Source organism: Arachis duranensis, chromosome 4, assembly GCF_000817695.3.
Source record: "Arachis duranensis cultivar V14167 chromosome 4, aradu.V14167.gnm2.J7QH, whole genome shotgun sequence".
In the NCBI taxonomy this organism is placed as follows: Eukaryota; Viridiplantae; Streptophyta; class Magnoliopsida; order Fabales; family Fabaceae; genus Arachis; species Arachis duranensis.
Window position 1 is genome coordinate 4,538,982 of NC_029775.3, and position 19,801 is coordinate 4,558,782.

At 33.7% G+C, this 19,801-nt stretch overlaps 3 protein-coding genes across 3 annotated transcripts; 2 read left to right on the forward strand and 1 right to left on the reverse strand.

Moving 5' to 3' along the window:
* The first annotated feature begins 1,063 nt into the window (after window positions 1–1,063).
* On the forward strand, window positions 1,064–3,018 carry LOC107482531 (uncharacterized). Its single transcript, XM_016103068.1, has 3 exons — window positions 1,064–1,136; window positions 2,079–2,330; window positions 2,402–3,018. Exons 1-3 carry the CDS (start codon window positions 1,064–1,066, stop codon window positions 3,016–3,018), a joined length of 942 nt encoding a protein of 313 aa, XP_015958554.1.
* Window positions 3,019–6,121: 3,103 nt separating this feature from the next.
* Window positions 6,122–10,071, forward strand: LOC107482614 (calcium-dependent protein kinase 2). Its single transcript, XM_016103135.3, has 8 exons — window positions 6,122–7,004; window positions 7,605–7,748; window positions 7,880–8,032; window positions 8,456–8,571; window positions 8,888–9,055; window positions 9,157–9,284; window positions 9,411–9,510; window positions 9,592–10,071. The coding sequence occupies exons 1-8, from the start codon at window positions 6,278–6,280 to the stop codon at window positions 9,664–9,666; spliced, it is 1,611 nt and encodes a 536-aa protein (XP_015958621.1). The 5' UTR covers window positions 6,122–6,277; the 3' UTR covers window positions 9,667–10,071.
* A 7,837-nt stretch (window positions 10,072–17,908) lies between these two features.
* On the reverse strand, window positions 17,909–19,081 carry LOC107482590 (MYB-like transcription factor ETC3). Its single transcript, XM_016103115.3, has 3 exons — window positions 18,920–19,081; window positions 18,638–18,728; window positions 17,909–18,153 (listed from the first exon to the last, which is right to left on the reverse strand). The coding sequence occupies exons 1-3, from the start codon at window positions 18,984–18,986 to the stop codon at window positions 18,045–18,047; spliced, it is 267 nt and encodes an 88-aa protein (XP_015958601.1). The 5' UTR covers window positions 18,987–19,081; the 3' UTR covers window positions 17,909–18,044.
* Window positions 19,082–19,801: the final 720 nt, after the last annotated feature.

A 19,801-nucleotide genomic window follows, 5' to 3' on the forward strand; every position in this document is an offset into this window, starting at 1 on the left:
TTATTTTTAATATCTTATTTTAATTATATCAAGTATTTAAAATATCTTTTTGTTTTAATAAATAATAATATATACTATATCTAAATTTATTTCAAAAATATATGTTAAAAATATGGTTCTAAAAATCGAACCGGACCGACAAGTTTAACCGGGTACCGGTCACCTAGCCGATCCGGGTAAGGTCAGAAACCGCCTGGCAAAAAATCGATAAAAAAACCGGTCAAACCGATAGTTAATCAGTGAATCGAGAGAACTGTCCGGTTTGTTAGCGGTTTTTGGTTTGAAAGTAAAAGTGCTAAACGGCGTCGTTTTGTCTCTTAAAAAAAAAAAGGCTAAAGGTCTAACTCCTAAACATAAATGAAGCCCTAATGTAATCAGAAATCGCCCAGAAGCCAGAAGAGAAATCACCCACAGCAACTAGCTTTCCCCTCGTCGCAGTCGCATAGCCACCACCACCAATCGAGCAGCCCACCGCCATTGCCACCGCATCCCGCAGCCACAGCAGCGACGGCGTTGACCACTGCAACCACCACCGCGTCCTGTTTCGTCGCCGTGCTCGCCTCCTCTTTCGTCGTCGCTGAGCTCGCCTTCTCGTTGGTCGTCGTCGAGCTGGCCTCCTCTTTCGTCGTCGTCGAGGTCGCCTCCTCTTTCTTCACTTTTACTCGCCACCAGTAATACTCTGTTCTTATTCGGTTATTCCTCCTCACTGCCTTCTAATTTTCTGTGCTTGATTTTAAGATTTATTTGTTTGCGATTTTGATTTATTTGTTATCTGTCATGATTTATTTGTTTGCTGGATTCATGTTTCTAGTCTTTTGATTTTCTGAGGTTATTTGTTTATGATGAATTTGTTTGCTACTTCATGATTTTGGTTTTTGATTTTCTGAGGTTATTTGTTCATGATGAATTTGTTTGCTGCTTCATGATTTTGGTTTTTGATTTTTTGAGGTTAGTTGTTCATGATGAATTTGTTTGCTGCTTCATGATTTTTGTTGCTGAATTATTTATTTGTTCATGGTTTTCTGAAGTTATTTTCTGGTCTTTGATTTTCTGATTGTTACAGATGGAACAATCACAAAGTAACCCACATCCACATGATAATGCTGTTCAAGATTCTCAAACTGGTTCATCCAGAGGTAAATCTGATCCAGCTTGGCAATATTTTACAGTGAAGTATGACAAAAATAACAAGACACATTATAATATTTGGGTGTGTCCAAGTGTGTCCGGTAAAAAATTTTTTATTTTTTATTAAGACACTATTGGACACCGCAGACACAAGTGTCGTACGAGTGTCGGTGAATATCGTATTTTATATATTTTACATAAATAGTTGATTAGTGGTTAATTTTTTATGTAGTATGGCTAAAAATATTTATCTGTATGCGCTAATACCACTAGCATCAAATTTACTGGTTTGGAACCAAAAAGAGAAAGGAAAAATATTGGAGATTTTGATTTCAATATTTACATTTATTGTTAATATTAGGGCATTTACACAAATAAATTGTTACACCTTTAAAATTACGCAATTACATTGTTTTTAAAATGAAGATGCAAATACATTGTTTCACGTATTTATAAGTAGCGGTTTATGAATACACAGAATCTGCTGTTGTCAGCCGTGGATTACGAGCAAACGTGGCAGCACAGAAATCGCTGTAGCCAGCCGCGGTTTCTGCTTGTTTGGAGATGGTTATAAACCGCTACTGCCAGTAGCGATTTATGTGGTTAGTGGTTCGTGTGTAAACCGCTAGAGCCTATAGCGGTTTATGTTTAGTATGTGTGAGCATTGCTGCATATATAAACCGTGGAGGGGTCAAAGGTGGAGGAAGAATGTTATTTCTCACAAATGGATGGTGAAGAAAGTTTTGTGGCTCTGGTCCACTGCTCTGGAAAAATTTAAAAGAGCAAAAGGCATGGTGTGAAATTCACGGATAGAGAACCACTTAGTATTTTTATCCGATCTTCGAGTACGTTAGCAGAGATTAAGCTCAGCATATTACGGAAGCTCGGTGCGTGTGGGACAAAGTGGGTAAAAAATTTGTTTTACAAGATTCCCATTGCCATTGTGTCAGCTGGTGTGAGATATGAGACCTTTGTGATAGGGTCGGATGAAGACCTGCAGGTCTTGTTTAACTGCCGGCATAGTTTTCCGGAGGTGAAAATACCTGAGTTGCTTGCAAAGTTGGAAGATGGTGTCGACAGCTCTGGGGCATCGGCACCGAATCCTCAGTCGATCACAGTTGATGGTGTCTCGACATCGATGCATGTGGTAGCAGCGGCAGTTCTGATTCGTGAGCCCCAACGTGCTGGGGCTGTTCATGCTAGTATGGCTCCTGTTGTGCCTGATTTTGAATTTTAGGCAGGTCCGGATCGATTTGAGAATGCGTTGCGTAAGATTTGGATGAGGAGCTGGTCGATATTGGTGGGGACAGTGATGATGATATTCCAAGCAGTACACCCACAACCCATGGAGGTTCCGGTTCTGGAACACAAGAGTACCTTCCACACCTGTCGGCCTTGAACTTGGAAGCCATCGGCATACACCAGAATGTAGAGGCAACCTTCGTGGGGCAGGGTATGCATGATGCGAATCCTTTGACGAAATTTCAGATTGGCCAATCGTTCCAGAGTAAGGAGGAAGTTGTGCTGAGTATAAAAGAATACAGCATTCTGCGTGGAGTTGAGTACAGAGTTATGGAGTCAGACAATCTGAAATACCAAGGGAGATGCAAGGAGTTTGGTAACGGGTACACGTGGTTGATTCGTATAGTCATGCAAAAAAGGAAGAGCACATGGGAAATTAAGAGGTACAACGGACCACACACGTGTATGGCCACATTGATATCGAGCGACAACAAACAGCTTGATTATCATGTCATATGCGCGAGGATGTTTCCATTGGTTAGAGCTTATGCGTCGGTGTCGATTAAGGTACTGCAAGAGACAACGGAGGCGACATATGGTTTCAGCCTAGTTATAGAAAGGTGTGGTTGGCGAAGCAAAAGGCAGTAGCACAGATCTATGGCGACTGGGAGGAGTCATATGGTGATCTGTCCCGCTGGATCCTTGGGGTCACCTCCACCATGGACGATTTCGTTGCTCTGCTGAAGACCTTCCTGACTAGAGTGGGTGATCAGGTTGATGAAGATAGAGTCTACTTTCATCGCATGTTCTGGACATTCCCTTCATGTATTGAGGCATTCTGACACTGTAAGCCGCTCGTCAGTGATAACTGAGTGGATAACAGCATCATGATATAGGCATGTGCGTAAATGCGGACAGTCTCCTTGGTCGCATCTACTGGTAACACCCTAAACCTCTCGTGGAACCATGTAAAGTGGACCGTCATATGCTTGACCTTATTCGGTGGTGGCAGCTCACCGAATAGATCCTGAAACCACTCCCAAGCTGGTCGGCCACCATTTATGAATTTCTCAAAATCACCAAGGTACGGTGATACGAAAATAAAAGGATAAATAAGATAAGAATTGAAATTAAATAAAGAAGATATATTGAAATTGAAATAGAAACAAAAATTATAGATTGAAATTGAGTACAAAGAGAATTACTCTACTTCTACCCAATTTCTTGACGCAACAAGAAAGATACTCCTCAACCTAACTTGTCAACGCCATGGTTTGGGAATTGATTCGAAGGGGCTCCTCAACCTTCTAACCAATTCCCCGATGCAACAAGAGAGAGACTCCTCAACCTCAATTGTCCACACCATGGTTTCATCATGAAAATAAAAAGATAAATAAGATAAGAATTGAAATTAAATAAAAAAGATATATTGAAATTGAAATAGAAACAAAAATGATAGATTGAAATTGAGTACAAAGAGAATCACTCTACTTCTTCCCAATTTCTTGACGCAACAAGAAAGAGACTCATCAACCTAACTTGTCAACGCCATGGTTTGGGAATTGATTCGAAGGGACTCCTCAACCTTCTAACCAATTCCCTGATGCAACAAGAGAGGGACTCCTCAACCTCAATTGTCCATACCATGGTTTCATCACGAAACCAAAAAAATAGTTTAAAACCTCTAAATCATTCTATATTACGACTATAATAGCTAAGGAGGTATTTATAACCTCTTATTAGGTTAAAACAAAGAAAAACCCTAAAGCCCATAAACATAAGGCCCAATCTAGTAATTAAATAAATAAAATCAAAATACATTAAATAAAATATACTAAAAATGTAAACTAAAATATCTTCTAAATAACTCTTGAACTCTCCATATCACGAACATTTGAAGCACGTATCATACGACCTCCTCATCGACAGGCAACCCTAGCTGAAAAGCCACATCTTGCAATGTCACTGTACACTCTCCGAAAGACATGTGAAATGTGTGCATCTCTGGATGCCACCTCTCAACGAACGCACTAACCAAGGACAATATAATAGAACACTAAATAAATTAAATAACAGCTACAATTATAAAAATATTATAATACCAAATAAATACTTCATATCATAAAAAAATAACAACTGAAATAAAATAAATAACAAGTACAAGTATCAAACTTTGGCAACTTAAAACAAAAAATTGTTTCACAAAATAATTGTAAAAAATAAACAAGGGACAAATCATAAAAAAAAAACGGACTCATAAGAGCCTAACCAATAAGATTTCCATAAATAAACCAACAAAACATTGACAATAATATCCATTGAAGAAGGGAACTAAATTCAGTTAATTAATCGTATTTGGAAATTAATGAAAAAAAAAGTTACCCAAAATGAATAAACTAACATCCTAACATGTAAAGCCTAATTTCAAATTATAGGGATTAATCTATAAATTCTAATTCCTCTACCTTACATACCATTTTTTTAATTAACAAATGCTAACATTAAAAAAAAATTAACTTACCTCGTCACCAATGGCACTGGCAATATGCGCAATCCCGTTCAGTCAGTACAAGCTCCTTTCGTCTGCCATGATATCCCATCGGAGGTTGGCGCTCAGATACCTCGGACCGCTCTCACTCTGACCTCTTTTTAGAATTTTCTCTCTCTAACCAACCTCAAAATCACTCCAAACGAGTAATTCGCGACTGTCTTCCACGATTTATATAGGTAGCTACCCTCCACGTAAATCGCTATAGGTTCTAGCGGTTTACACACGAACCACTAACCACATAAATCGCTACTGACAATAGCAGTTTATGACCATCTCCAAACAAGTAGAAACTGCGGCTGGCTACAGTGGTTTTTGTGCTGCCACGTTTGCTCATAATCTACAACTGACAGCAGCGGATTCTGTGTATTCGTAAATTGTTACTACCAGTAACGGTTTATATAGATACGTAAAACAATGTATTTACGTATTTATTTTAGAAATAATATATTTACGTAATTTTAAAGGTGTAACAATCTATTTACGTATTTATGTGTTAATTAAATATTTTGTTGAAAAGCAAAGGCAATGCTCTGTCCTTAAACAAAGGAATTGATATTTTTGGGACATGACAAAATGCCCTGCGAAGTGTAAACATCAATGTATTAAATCCAATAATTGGAAATTTCATTTTTTTAATTTTTGTTTTCAGAGTTCAGACATACTTCACCAATCTCAGTTATTTACCCAAAATAGAAAAATACAGAGTGAGCTAGGGATTATAAACCAAAATATTTCAAACTAAAATTAACTTGAAAAGACTAAAATGAAATCTAACATTTAAATAATTTCAAAAAATAAAACTCAGCATATTTTGCTAGATTCATAATTAGTTAAAAGGTATCTCAAGATTTTAACGTATCATAAATTATAAATATCTCGCTAAATGGTCATAGATATGTCAAAATATGATAATATAAAAAAAGTTAGAAACTTTATTATTGAAGATTCCAAAAGAAAAATAAATTAGTTCCCAAAATTGACATTTTTTTTACTTTAAACCTAAAAATATAAAGCCATCTCCTTTTTTGTGGTTGTTGAAAACAACAACATGAAAGAAATAAATAGATGAATTTTATATTCCATCTAAAATAAATAAGAAAAAGATTTAAAAATGAAAGAGTAATTATGAATAATAATACAAATCTTTTTTGCAAAAACACGTTTTTGATGAATGGCTTTTGAATTTTTCTAATTTTGTATTGTCTGGTAGTGGCTGTCTAGCAGTAAAGCACTGCACTGTGTACCCCATTGCCATAGCCCATAGTCTCTTCATCTCAATCTCAGATTTCTCATTCCCATTCTCATCAATTTCCAAACTTTCTGATCTTACTCCAAAGAAAGACAGAAACTTCAATCATGGGGTGCCATGGTAGCAAGGAAAAAAGACCAGCAACAAGTGGCTATGGATCAATTGAAAGCCAGCATCAAAGTAACCACACTGTTCAGACTCAAAGTCACACATCAGAAACAAAGAATCAGCCACAGGTTCAGCAAGTGCAAGTTCAAGCCACTACCACCACCACCACCACATCGAAACCTTCTTCACAGAATGTGAGGCCATTTCAGAAGTCTGAAGCAACCATTCTAGGGAAGCCATTTGAGGACATCAAGAAGCACTACACACTTGGAAAGGAATTAGGAAGAGGGCAATTTGGTGTCACATATCTCTGCACTGAGAACTCAACAGGGAGCACTTTGGCATGCAAATCAATCTTGAAGAGGAAGCTTGCTTCAAAAGCTGATAGGGATGATATGAGGAGGGAGATTCAGATCATGCAGCATCTTTCGGGGCAGCCAAACATTGTGGAATTCAAGGGTGCATTTGAGGACAGGTACTCTGTGCACCTTGTCATGGAGCTTTGTGCTGGTGGTGAATTGTTTGATAGAATCATTGCTCAGGGTCATTACTCTGAGAGAGCTGCAGCTTCCATGTGTAGGGCCATTGTTAATGTTGTTCATATTTGCCACTTTATGGGTGTGATGCACCGCGATTTGAAGCCGGAGAATTTCTTGCTTTCTAGCAAGGATGAGGGAGCAACACTTAAGGCCACTGATTTTGGATTATCTGTCTTCATTGAAGAAGGTTGAATCTTCACTTAGTACCTTGCTTTGCATATTATATATGATTAGTGTGTCTATTTGTATGTCTGAGTTCTCACCTTTTAGGCTCTGATTAAGCTTGGTCATAAGTAGTACATTCGGTTAGCCAAGTTAGAACATTACATAATATGCATATCATAATCTGCAGAACATGAGATGTAGTAGTGGAATAGAATAGAAATGGAATAAGATGGAATGGAAGAGAATTGAGTAGAGTGACACTATAGTTTCGTTCTGTTGTTTGGATATTTTAGCAATGGAATATACTTGTGAAGAGATTCATATTCCATCTCATTAGGATGGAATAGATTCCATCCTTCCCTATTCCACTCCATCCATTTTTATTCAATCCAAACATTGAACTCTTAAAATTCCTTCCACCCCTGGTCCTTTTTCCACCTTGTTCCACCAATTGATTTTCATTGTAGGTAGCTGATTGCTCCATTGTAAGTGATAATTTTTTTACTAGTAAATGTGATTAAATGTATCAGAATTTTAGATGAGGTTTGTTCCAAAGGAACTACATGACATTGTCATTAATTTATCTGTTGATAGTATTTGAGTATCAAATATTTTTTTTCAGGGAAGGTTTACCGTGATATGGTAGGAAGTGCTTACTATGTTGCCCCTGAGGTATTGCGTCGTAGTTATGGAAAGGAAATAGATATCTGGAGTGCAGGCATCATGTTGTATATTCTCTTGAGTGGTGTACCTCCATTCTGGGCTGGTAAGTACAAATTATAGTTTGACAAGGTTGCATGTTTGCACTTTATGGTGAAGTGTCTAATTTGACAATTAGCACCCTGATATACATTTGGACTGGCATATGATGCTAAACTTATTTTGTTTTTATTGCAGAAACTGAGAAGGGAATATTTGATGCCATATTAGAAGGTGTAATTGACTTTGAAAGTGAACCATGGCCATCAATATCAAATAGTGCTAAAGATCTAGTCAGGAAGATGCTGACACAGGATCCAAAGAAGCGGATCACCTCTGCTGAAGTCCTTGGTACTATATTATTGTCTTATTTTTTCATGACATTCGGTTTTGTTCAGTAATTTTTATGACATAAGTGTTTCTGTTATTAAATTAAAAACCTTTATTATCTTATTCTAGCATTAGTTTCAAAGTTCAGCTGCCTTCTGTTCTTTCGTTACTATGCTGTGAATTCTTTTATTTGCTATTCTTGTCCATTTTATAAAACCTTTAAGTATTGAATAATTTTGTTGGTGAAAACTAGAAATATTGATATTCTATTGAGTGTCACCGAAAATTCCAGTTTGGGGAAACAGAAGTACCATAGCAACAAGTTCTTCAATCAGATTATTAACCATCAACTAAATAAGTTATCATCCTTCATTTGGGTTGCCACTGGTTTGTCTATTTTTCGTGTCTTGTAGCCTGACAAAGATTAATTATTTGTTTGATAAGAACATCCATGGATCAGAGAAGGTGGAGAGGCATCTGATAAACCAATTGATAGTGCTGTCCTGTCTAGAATGAAACAATTCAGGGCAATGAACAAGCTAAAAAAGCTTGCATTGAAGGTATGGCATCAAACTCTGATCAGAGAGAACTGTTTTGTTTTCAACCTTTTCATTCTTTATGGTACATAAAGCTATGAACCCCTTTTGCTATGACTTGAAAAAGGTTTACACCTGTTCATTTAGCCCTTAGTAAGAAAACCGTCAAAGTAAATCATGCTTTTAGATTTAATTTAGGAATACAAATTCATAGATGAATTCATCTATAGTTGTCCAATTCACTGATATAAGATGGAAAAACCTGCACATCCAAGGTTTAAACTTCCACATACTGGTATCATGCTGCCTTGTCTGCATGATAAACTTTGTTATTTCATAGGTTATTGCTGAAAGTTTATCCGAAGAAGAGATTAAAGGTCTCAAAGCAATGTTTGCAAATATGGACACTGACAACAGTGGCACTATCACCTATGAGGAACTGAAGACAGGTTTGGCCCGAATCGGATCAAGACTGTCTGAGGCTGAAGTGAAGCAACTTATGGATGCTGTAAGTAGTTACAGACCCCTCCTTAGACCTTAATTAGTTGAACATATTCCTTGCATCCGAAACTCAATTGGAATTGTTGCACTTGTTTTAATAATTATCAGGCTGATGTTGATGGGAACGGATCGATTGATTATATCGAGTTCATCTCAGCTACAATGCATAGGCACAGACTTGAACGAGATGAACAACTCTATAAAGCATTTCAGTATTTTGATAAGGATGGAAGTGGGTGAGTCTATTAACAAGCAAATTATTAATTCCACTCTAAAAAGTTTGGCAATAACTTCTTGAAGTTGTAAAATTATGGCTTGGAAATGACTCTGATGAACTTTGCCGTCTTCGAATTCACTCACAGGTATATTACTAGAGATGAATTGGAAACTGCTATGACTCAGCATGGTATGGGTGATGAAGCTACTATAAAGGAAATAATTTCTGAGGTGGATACAGATAATGTAAGTTGGTTCTAAACTTAAATCTGGGGAACTTCCTTATGAAAAATATTGTTATCATTACTGAGATTTTTAAACTAACAGGATGGAAGAATAAACTATGAGGAATTCTGTGCAATGATGAGAAGTGGAACCCCACACCCCGGACAACTACACTAAATCTCTTGAATTCAGTCAATTTCACACCATTGATCAAGTGGCTTAACATGTTAATTAGATGTCTCCAGGGTATGTATAACTTGGCGCTTTTCGGGTTGATGATTTCTATTGAAGTTCTTTGTAATCCTGATCTTCATGCAAGGTTGGTTGTTTATCTATAGCTCTAAAATCTGTATTTGTTGAAGTATTGTTTGGTACGAATTTAAATTTGAGCTGTCACATGCTATTGTACTGAAGCCGGAATTTTCATGTTAAAGTATCAGTTATGATATCCTATGAGGATTTATCATTCTGTATGTTGGCTGAGGAAAGAGCAGCCAATGAGGCAAGGAAAGTTTGGTTTGCTGAATCTGTATGGAAGTACAAGCTTAAATATAGTTGTTTAATTTGAAATCCTTTCCTGCATATTCTTTCTGGTCATTACTTCTCATTCTTGTGTGATTACTTATTGATATTACATCACTACTATTACAAGTCGCACATCGGATATGAATATGAATTCGTAAGTTTACACTTGTTGAACCAGCTTTTGAGGTAGCCATGATGATCATACTCTAGATTTAATTGCATATTCTTCTTCAATTCTAAAATTAGTTGATTTCTTTTTTGGCATGTTGAATAATATAAAGACTACATCTCTAAAATGGGTATAGAATTTTATGAGAAATATGGTAATACATTATACTAAATTTCACCATTAAATGATTACTTTTTATTTGTCTATTTCTTTGTTATAAAGGTTCTATTTAAAGCTTCATTTGATTGTTTCTTTTTCTTCAATTATATTTATATTCTATTTCATGAAATTACTAAACAATAAATATTTATAGAATCTTATATATGGTTTTTCAAAAGTGTAAGAAATGAATAAAAATTATGAACTTAGAGGATATTATATGTATTTTTTTTTATCTCTTTCCCATATATATAACATCGGTCCCACTCTAGTCTGGGATGTATTTACTTTTCCACCACATCTTCCAAACAGATTTTGTTAGCTTATAACTCTTAATATAGTCTCAATCCCAGCGGAATTTATAAAACATAAATCGATTTATAACAATTTATTTAAATATTGTTTATGTCTATCAAAAATATGAATACGATAACACAAGTTTAGTATTTGTTTTGTAAGACAAAAAAAAAGAGACATGATTACATATAAAAATACATAAAATATGTGTATTTTATGTTTCTTTCAAATAATAGACACAAATTTTCATTTTGATACATAAATTAAACTAAAATTTTAGACAAATTTATCTTTAATATTTTTTAAAATTCTAAATTTATCTAAGTTATTTGGCCCTTTTCTTCTCCTCCGTCAGTGCCTCAATCCCCTTCTTCTTCTTTTCAGATCTTTTTTATTCTTTCTTTCTTTTTTTTCTTTTTCTTCTTCTTCTCTCTCTCTTAGAAGTCTGACCACTATCTCACCTCCGACCTTCTTCAATCTCCGCGCTGCCGTTGCTAACTGCATCCCTCACTTAACACTTCGCCGTCTTAACCTCTCCTCTCACCATTGTGTTGTCTCTCTTCTGCCTCTTGCCTTTGCGCTTCTGCATCTCGCCGTGCCTCCTTCCTTTGCTGTCACGGATCTCACCGCGTCGCCCCTCCCTCACCGTTGCGGCGTCAATGTGGGTGCTGCAGGTGCCCTTTATTCTATCTATTTCACACTTTACCTCAAGGATTTTTCTTTTTTAGATAATAATATTTAAACACAGATTTGGTTATTTGAGTTTAGTTTGACTGTTAAATTTTGATACTAAATTTGCTGTAATTTGATTAGTGTTAATGTGAGTATCATTATACTGCCATTGTTTTGTTTCTATCTTCTTGTGTTTCTTTATTTTTTTTAAAATTTTGTCAGAATATATATTGTAAATCTTGTTTTGTTATGGGATTATGTAGATGAATGTTCTGGTTTTGTAATTAATTTTATTTATAGTTTTTTTTAAAAAGATATTAGACCTGAAAGTTGTTATGAGAAAAAAGATTGAAAGATTTGAGGGTGACGAAGATGTTAATGATGCTCTTTTTTATGCTATGGAGGATAAAGTAGACATTTTACAAATTTATATGTTCTATCCATTATAACTACCAAACACAATTATTTTTTATCATCTATTTGTGTATATGTCCATGTCTCTTGTGTCTCTCGCTTTTATATCTATGTCTTAATTTATGAGAGACATCAAATAAACATAGCCTAAAAAAACGTACTAAATATAAATCGAATTGACGTATGCAAACTCCCACTAAGCAATGCACATGGTTTCATGTCACCCATAGTAATTCGAATTTGGATAGTTTGAATTAGCCCAAGATTTGTGCCTATAGTAATTCGAATTGAGTGAATTCGAATTAATCCTATTAAATTGAAGCGGATTATTTCGATTTACCTTAATTTGTGTTTCAATGTAAATCGGATATGCCTCATTCAATTTAATGACAAACCTCTATATATAGAATTGAAATTCACTTGATTCGAATTACATTTCACCAATCCAAAACGTAACATCCAGAGAAAATAAGGCAATCTATAGTACAAGATTGATACTGTAGAAATGGAAGACGACCCAAATCGAATATATCGGTTAGACGGAGTTGCGCACATTGCTGATAGCGTGCATGAAGAGGTTAGTAAACGAAATTTAAATTTTTGTTTATTTTCTTTCAGAAATAAATAATTTCTTGTGACATTAAATCGATTAGAACTTAATTATTAGAATGTCTAAACTTGTAATTCGAATAAATTGAATTCGAATTCTATATATATAGAGGTTTGTCACTATATTGAATGTGACATATTCGATTTACATTGAAATACGATTTAGGAGTTGTAGTGTGTTAGAAGATTAGTGATATTAAATTGCTTATAACTTGAATATTAGAATTATTAGAATCTTTAATCTTCAAATAGTTGTTAGAGTACTGAGGATACCCGAGTATTGATATATGACTAGTTGTGTGTTACAAGATTGAAATCACAAATGCATGTTGGATAAGGGGTGATTAAGTATGTTGATGGATAGATTTAACAGGTTTTGATAGAGTTTGTGAGTTTTTAATGTTAGAAGTTTAATGAGGTTAAAAATTTTGTGGAGTTTAATTTATTTAATTTAATTTGGATTTGAAGTGTTGGATTAAGTATTAGAATATTAGACAGAATTTAGAATGATTACATTTATTTAAAAAATTGAATTATGAAACGTTAGATTAATGACTTAAATAGTAGACTAACTATGTTCCGTTAGAATTTAATTTAATTTTGGTTAAAGTATTTTTTGATTAAAATTATCCGTAATAGAGAATTTTGTCATTGTTATGCAGCCCACCGCTATATCACGAGCATGAGGAGACATCATGGACTGCATGGTATGCCATTACACGATAGGATCATGTCGTACCTACAGATGGCTGGCCTGACCCATCTCGCGAGGCTCAACGACCACTAGTTTAGGTTGGATGAGCCATTAGTGAGTGCATTTATGGAGAGATGGCATCTGGAGACATACATTTCATCTGCCATTCGGTGAGTGCACGATTACGCTACAAGATGTAGCCTACCATGTAGGGCTCCTGATCGACAGACAGTACGTCAGCGGATGTTTGACAGACTTCGAGCGGTACATCAATGGTGGCCGTCCGTCATGGGTTTAGTTCAAAGAGTTGTTGGGTGTGTTGCTACCACCAGACTGCATCGACAAGTTCACTGTGAAGTACACTTGGATGTAGGAGACATTCAGTGACATTCCTGAGGGCGCAAACGAGGAGACAATCAGGAGGTACGCGATGTCATAAGGCCTCAATACACGGTGGAAATATCTAAAAAAGACGTGGAAATAAGCATGCGATTCATCAACTTGCCTACCCACTCGCATATGACTCGTCCTCAACACTGCAACACTACCCGGCATCGTCGTTTGCACACCTAGCATCCATCGTGACAACTCATTATATGACTCTTCTCAGTCTTTGTAAATTTGAGCCACGACTTTCTGCTTAACCAAACAAACCCTCCTGTAAATCGGTCTAAAACCAAATGGGCTTTTGTCGCATTCAGCAGTACCTTGATCGACACGGCAGCATCGGCTCTAATCATAGGCAATATGAAGACCAATATCACATGATAATCAAGCCTCTTGTGATCACTGAAAATCGAAGTGGCCAGACAAGTATGCGGTCTATTGTAACATTTTATGTCCCAAATATCTCTGTGCTGGTAGAGACTGATACGAATCAATCATGTTCACCTGTTGCCAAATTTCTTACACTTCCCATGATACTTGTGATAATCGGATTCGATAATTATGTGTGTCTCTGGCCCCAAATTCGACAGGCACGCCAGGTACCCCTACTGTTTCATAGCATCCAAGTCTAAAGTTGAAAAGGGGGTACTGTTGAGTTCCTGAACTAGCCGCTCCACCATCCCTAACTAGAGTACTCCTTGCTATGTCATCATATCTATCATCGGCAATCGTGACGGACTCCATATCATCATCATCATCATCATCATCATCATGCAGTGCATCTTCCACACCATCCGGTGCTCCACTTATCGAAAATCTAGTACCACATCAGGAGTACCGGCCATCGCAATTGTAACATCACCGAAGAGTCCAGTATCACATACTTCTCCGTCACGAGTGCGGTTTAGATCAGTAGGGAAGGACAGGGAGGCAACCAAACATCCTTCAAGCTCAATCACGAGCACAAATGAAGAGGCAACAACAGGCATCGAACTAGAACAGGCTACTGTGGCTGATGGCTCAGGATTTCAGTTCGAACCTCTTGAACTAGAGACCACATCTACAAGCTTGGCCAACAGCTCAATGGTCCTCACTCAAGAATTTGCCAACGACAATGTAACATAACTTGCAAATCTTTGTTGCTACCTATGACGAAGGAATCGTACTTCACATCATCCCGCAACATGGAAATCGGAATTCTGTAGAATAACTTCTCCACCCGTTTCACGCCTTACGTCCCCAGTTTTTGGATTATCGTATTATGAAATTCGGTGAAACTCGTTGACGGTTTGAGGAAAACACTAAGCTGATCTTTATCAGTAAATTTAATTTCAGATCGCGTTTTCTTCTTAATCGATCCTCTATAGTGCATCAGAACTAAAAAACTACCATCACTAACTATTGTGAGTCCCAGTATGACGAAGAATTCACGTTCAGTAGCTATTTATATATGTTTGTACCATAGTAAATCAATTAACTTACATCCATTTATATATCTTAGTAAATACATAATAAATCGAATTGTGCTGGATCAAGTTGTTCATTAGCTTACGTGCATGTAAATCGAAACAACTCCAATCGATTTACTTGATTACTAATAACATTGAGTAAATCGAATTGACCTCATTCGATTTACTAGAATTCGATTTACTAGAAGACCTTCAACATTTATGCACAAATCGAATCAATTCTCTTCGATTTACATGTATACCTACTAATTCGAATCAGGCTTATTCGATTTAGTACCAACATTGCTAAATCGAATATAACTGTATCGATTTACATATAAATGTCTATTAAGGACATGCACGTAACGGATTAAACTTTGGGTGATTAATGTAATATTCAACTCCTATTAGTTTATTTAAATTTTTTACCCACAATTTTACTTTAAAAAAAGACAAAAGAAAGAAATTTTTTTAAATTTTAGAATAAAATTTGATTTATTTGTTGTCAGCATAAAAACCAAAACAATGAAGACGAAGATAAATAAGTAATTTTTTATATTTCTATATTCTTCGTTTTGAAATATTTATCAAATATTTACTAAAACGATTAATTAGGTGGTAAAACATATAAAAATAATCTAAATAATCTAAACTTATAAATTTGGATAAATAAAATTTTAAACATACATCAAAATTAAATTATTTTTTTTCAGCCTCCTATTTTTTGGAAACGGAAACTGCCCAAATAATTATAACTTGCTGTTACGGAAGAAAATAATAGGCAATTTTATGATGTCTTTTGTTTGGTGTCTAATTTTTATCTAAATTATTTTTTATAATAATTTTAAAATATTTAAAATTTTTTAACTTTTATATTTTTAAATTTAAAATTAATTATTTTACCTATTTTAATAATTAAGCAATATTTTTTACTTACCATAGCAAGCACCAAATACTAATATGCCAATAATATCTGCCACTCTGCGTCTCTGCCTTATCTGCCCCACTAACTTTTTTCATGGATGATGATGGTACTAGTTAGTATTAATATGGATTTTGCCAAATCTATACACATTACATCGAAAGTATCTGGGAGACGATAAGAATAAGTTTAAATTAATCTTATATAATATTAAATTAAATAAAATCATTTTAAATTACTATTTTCTTGTATTTCTCTTATATTTAATGTTATTAAAATTTAAATTTCATATTTGCAAAAAATTCTTTTTTCTCTATCCGTTTGAAAAATCTTGATAATATTTAAATCTAAAGCTTAACTATTTATCTTTTCCTATGTAGTTAGGGCTGCACATAAATCAGATAATATTCGTTTATCTGCGGTAATTATCCGTATTCGATTCGAATTTTGTAGATATTATCCGATTCGCAGAGCCATCGGATCGGATCCGATCCGTACTATGATCGGATTGGATTGCGGATTCGACAGTGATATCCGCGGATCCGATCTGCAAATCTGTATATCCGCACATCACATATAAATAGCATAATTTAAGAAAGTAAATCTTAATGTGATATGAATTTTAGTGTGTTATTTTATGAATTTTATGATATTTTGTTTTTAATTTTTTATGTTGTACTTCAACTTAGAATAATTAAACTTAAATCTTGTGTTATTATTTAATTTTTGTTATTCGAGAGAACTATTATTAATAATATTTTAGGAATAAATAGGTTTAAACGGATAAAAAATGAATTTTCTGAATTTTTTTATAAAAACAGCCAAATAAAATCTTAAAATAGTTTTTTTTTTTTGAATTATGCGGATATACTCGATATCCGATCCGATCTGATCCGATCCGTCCTAAAAAAAATGCGGATATCATATGCGATCCGATTCGCGTGCAACCCTATATATAGTAGTGTATAATTGATACTTTAGTTAATAAACGTTCTATATATATATATATATGAAAATATCCATCTTGTCATAAAATTATTTTTTAAATTTAAAATGATAAAAAATATATATAAATTATTATATCTCTAACATTTTTTAAAATAAGAATTTTTTTAAAATTTTACTTAAATCTTTATATACTTTTTTTATTTTTTTTATTTATCTTTTACTCTTTTGAAATTACAAAAATGATCGAATTCTAGATTTTTTAGTTATAAAAAATTTGATATTATGTCATGAAACTACTTTTCTCACACACTTATCACTTATAGTTATAAAAGTATTTTGAGCAATATAATAAACCTAATAATGCTACTATTCTGATAACTAATATGATATAGATTATCTATTATTTTACTATAATATGTTTTATATCATTCTATTTTAAGATGTATATTCTAGCAAGTGCACATTTTTTTTGACAAATAACAATGTAAATATGTTTATCCTATTTTTCCCCTTCCTTAAAGAAAAACAATGTAAATATTTTTGCTTGGGATAGAAAAAATTTATATAAAAATTTATATGGCGGCTACTGAAGATCGATGTTGAGTTGTTATCTTCAGTGTTAATCTGTGAGTCTTGGGATAGTCCGAACTTTTCACTTAGGAAGATGTTTAATCGTGCAGAGTATGAACAAGAAAAAGGAGAGGTGTACGTGCAAAGACACTGCGAAATTTAAGTTAGTGTTAAAAATTCAATGTATCTTTAGGATGGAGGATCATACCTTTTATAGGTGAGAGTACAAATATCAATTACATTAGTGCTTATTGTCCGAATCGAAGAACAATAATAAAAGTGTAACGGATGATGATATCTGATCGGATGATTTGACCGTAGGACTCATAGGACGTAGTCTGTTAAACTTCTGTAACACCGAGCTATAACGTAAGTTTGCCAAGTTATGACTCATAATATCAAATTATTACGTCAGATTTGTAACGCGGGATCAGTTACAGAAAAGAAATATTCATAAAATTTTGTATTCTACTTTTATTCTTTAACTATACATATATTTAGACGTTTTTATTTTCATCTTTTATATATGGGGTAAAATAATGTGCAAAATTTTAGAAAGTTAGATCATTTAATAATAATAATAATAATAATAGAAATTTAGACCATTTAGTAAATAAGAATTTCCTCAGAAAAATTCAGTAAGAAGTTGAATTTATTACAGCAGTGAATCAGACCAAAACAAAAGCACAAGAAAAGGCCATATGATTGGGGTTTGTTGAAGGAAGATATTAATGGGTGGTATTATGCAGAGGAGGAGCATTGGTCACTGGGAAATGCGCACTTTGAACTCCAATATTTTTCAATCTCTTGTGCTGTTCTTCCAGGGATTCTCCCAGCGATAAGAGACCACCTGTCACAACCAAAATAAACAATGAAAGAAAATAAAAGTTCTAAAAACAAAATTATTGTATATATCACATGCTTTAGAAAGCTTAAATAATAATCTTATATGGGACAGTGCTTAAGTAAACTTTCTTGTTAAAACTAATATTCTAAGGAATTTAAGAGAAAGCTAAGAAGAGAGATCGAAAAAAAAGAAGAGATGAAACAATGTGGAATTAAAATCTTGACTGAAAAAACTAAAAAGATTTCCATTCCTCAAGATATATGGATTAAAGGAGGTAACGCTACTTAAGCTAAGATTTGTTTAGCATAAATATATGTTCTCTCTCTTTTTTCCTTTTTTTTTTTTTGAAGAATTTAACTTTTATTTAGGAAATGTTTGGTTTAACATTAAAATCACAGAAAATATGTTCAGTCTTCTTGAACGTTTCAATTTTCTGTTTGACTATGTTTTTCTCTCTAAACACAAATTTGATGAAGATCAGACAAACCTCTTCCCAACTAATCTAAACATCCTGGCAACAAGATCTTCCTCATCTTCGGAGAATTCCAACATAGTAGGCTCCTCCTCTTGTCTCATCTCTGACATGATTTAAACATTCATACATATAAAACAGAGATATATAATATGTAATAAAGAGAGATCCTGTTATCCATAACCATATATATATGTACAGGAAAAAACAAGACAGAAGAAGCTAAGTGAAAGATGGAATAATAAACACAATAACACTTGAAAATGATGATGTTGAAGTAGTTCAATATATAATAACCTTTCACAAATTGGTCAGAGCTAGCAGTATTTGCTTCAGTGGTACTATGATGATTGGAGTCACTCATCTTCTATTTTTTTTTTCTTTTTTCTCTTCAGCTTAGAAGATTATTGTGGAAAGGACTATAAAATATAATAAATGGTGTTGGTTGCTAGATAGGGGCCGGATAAGCTACTATTTATAGAAATGAAGATTGTGATGATTAGGTACTACCAATTTGATACTCAAGAGAGGATTTATTGCTCACAAAAATATTCTTAAAATATGTATTGACAAAATAGTTTATGAATAATTTAAAATACGATAAAAATAATTAATAAATATTATATTTTTTATAAGTGGTTAAAAATTTTTTGTATTTAATAAATTGGTTGTTCATTTGATTTGAATTTTTGTGATAATATTTGAATAAATATTTAAAAGATACACAAAAAAATTTAAAGCAAAAACTTATCTCTAGATATTTCTTTTTTCTCCAAAAAATTTTGATCATTCAAAATCATTTTTTAAAAAAATTGATTTAATATAAAATTACTAAATTTTGAAGATGATAATATCTCATTTTTCTAATGATACTTACAAAAAATTATATCAAAATATGATCTTTAAAGTTTTTTTTAGAATATATATTTAATATCTAATTTTTTTGTCCTATTTTTAAAATTTTTAGATATTTATTTGTCATTAATATTTTTTGGAATTATTTTTGTTAACGTTATAAATTTTTAAATACTATTTTAATAATTTATTCTTACATATTCATTTTAATAGAAAAATTCAACCATACTAATAAAAAGAGAAAATATAAGGAGTTAATTTTTTATAATTATTTTAAAATATTTTCTTTGTTCATTTTCTTTTCATTCACCCACACTCGTTAGG

What these genes read in the sequence shown, in the direction of transcription:
- LOC107482531 (XM_016103068.1), top strand. Translation starts at nt 1,064, where the DNA reads ATGGAACAATCACAAAGTAACCCACATCCACATGATAATGCTGTTCAA. An exon ending in TCAAACTGGTTCATCCAGAG is followed by an intron (nt 1,137 to 2,078) that starts GTAAATCTGATC and finishes CCATTGTGTCAG; the next exon opens with CTGGTGTGAGATATGAGACC. An exon ending in TGCTGGGGCTGTTCATGCTA is followed by an intron (nt 2,331 to 2,401) that starts GTATGGCTCCTG and finishes GCGTTGCGTAAG; the next exon opens with ATTTGGATGAGGAGCTGGTC.
- LOC107482614 (XM_016103135.3), top strand. Translation starts at nt 6,278, where the DNA reads ATGGGGTGCCATGGTAGCAAGGAAAAAAGACCAGCAACAAGTGGCTAT. An exon ending in ATCTGTCTTCATTGAAGAAG is followed by an intron (nt 7,005 to 7,604) that starts GTTGAATCTTCA and finishes ATTTTTTTTCAG; the next exon opens with GGAAGGTTTACCGTGATATG. An exon ending in TGTACCTCCATTCTGGGCTG is followed by an intron (nt 7,749 to 7,879) that starts GTAAGTACAAAT and finishes TTTTTATTGCAG; the next exon opens with AAACTGAGAAGGGAATATTT.
- LOC107482590 (XM_016103115.3), bottom strand. Translation starts at nt 18,986, where the DNA reads ATGAGTGACTCCAATCATCATAGTACCACTGAAGCAAATACTGCTAGC. An exon ending in CTCTGACCAATTTGTGAAAG is followed by an intron (nt 18,729 to 18,919) that starts GTTATTATATAT and finishes AAATCATGTCAG; the next exon opens with AGATGAGACAAGAGGAGGAG. An exon ending in TTTAGATTAGTTGGGAAGAG is followed by an intron (nt 18,154 to 18,637) that starts GTTTGTCTGATC and finishes TGGTTGTGACAG; the next exon opens with GTGGTCTCTTATCGCTGGGA.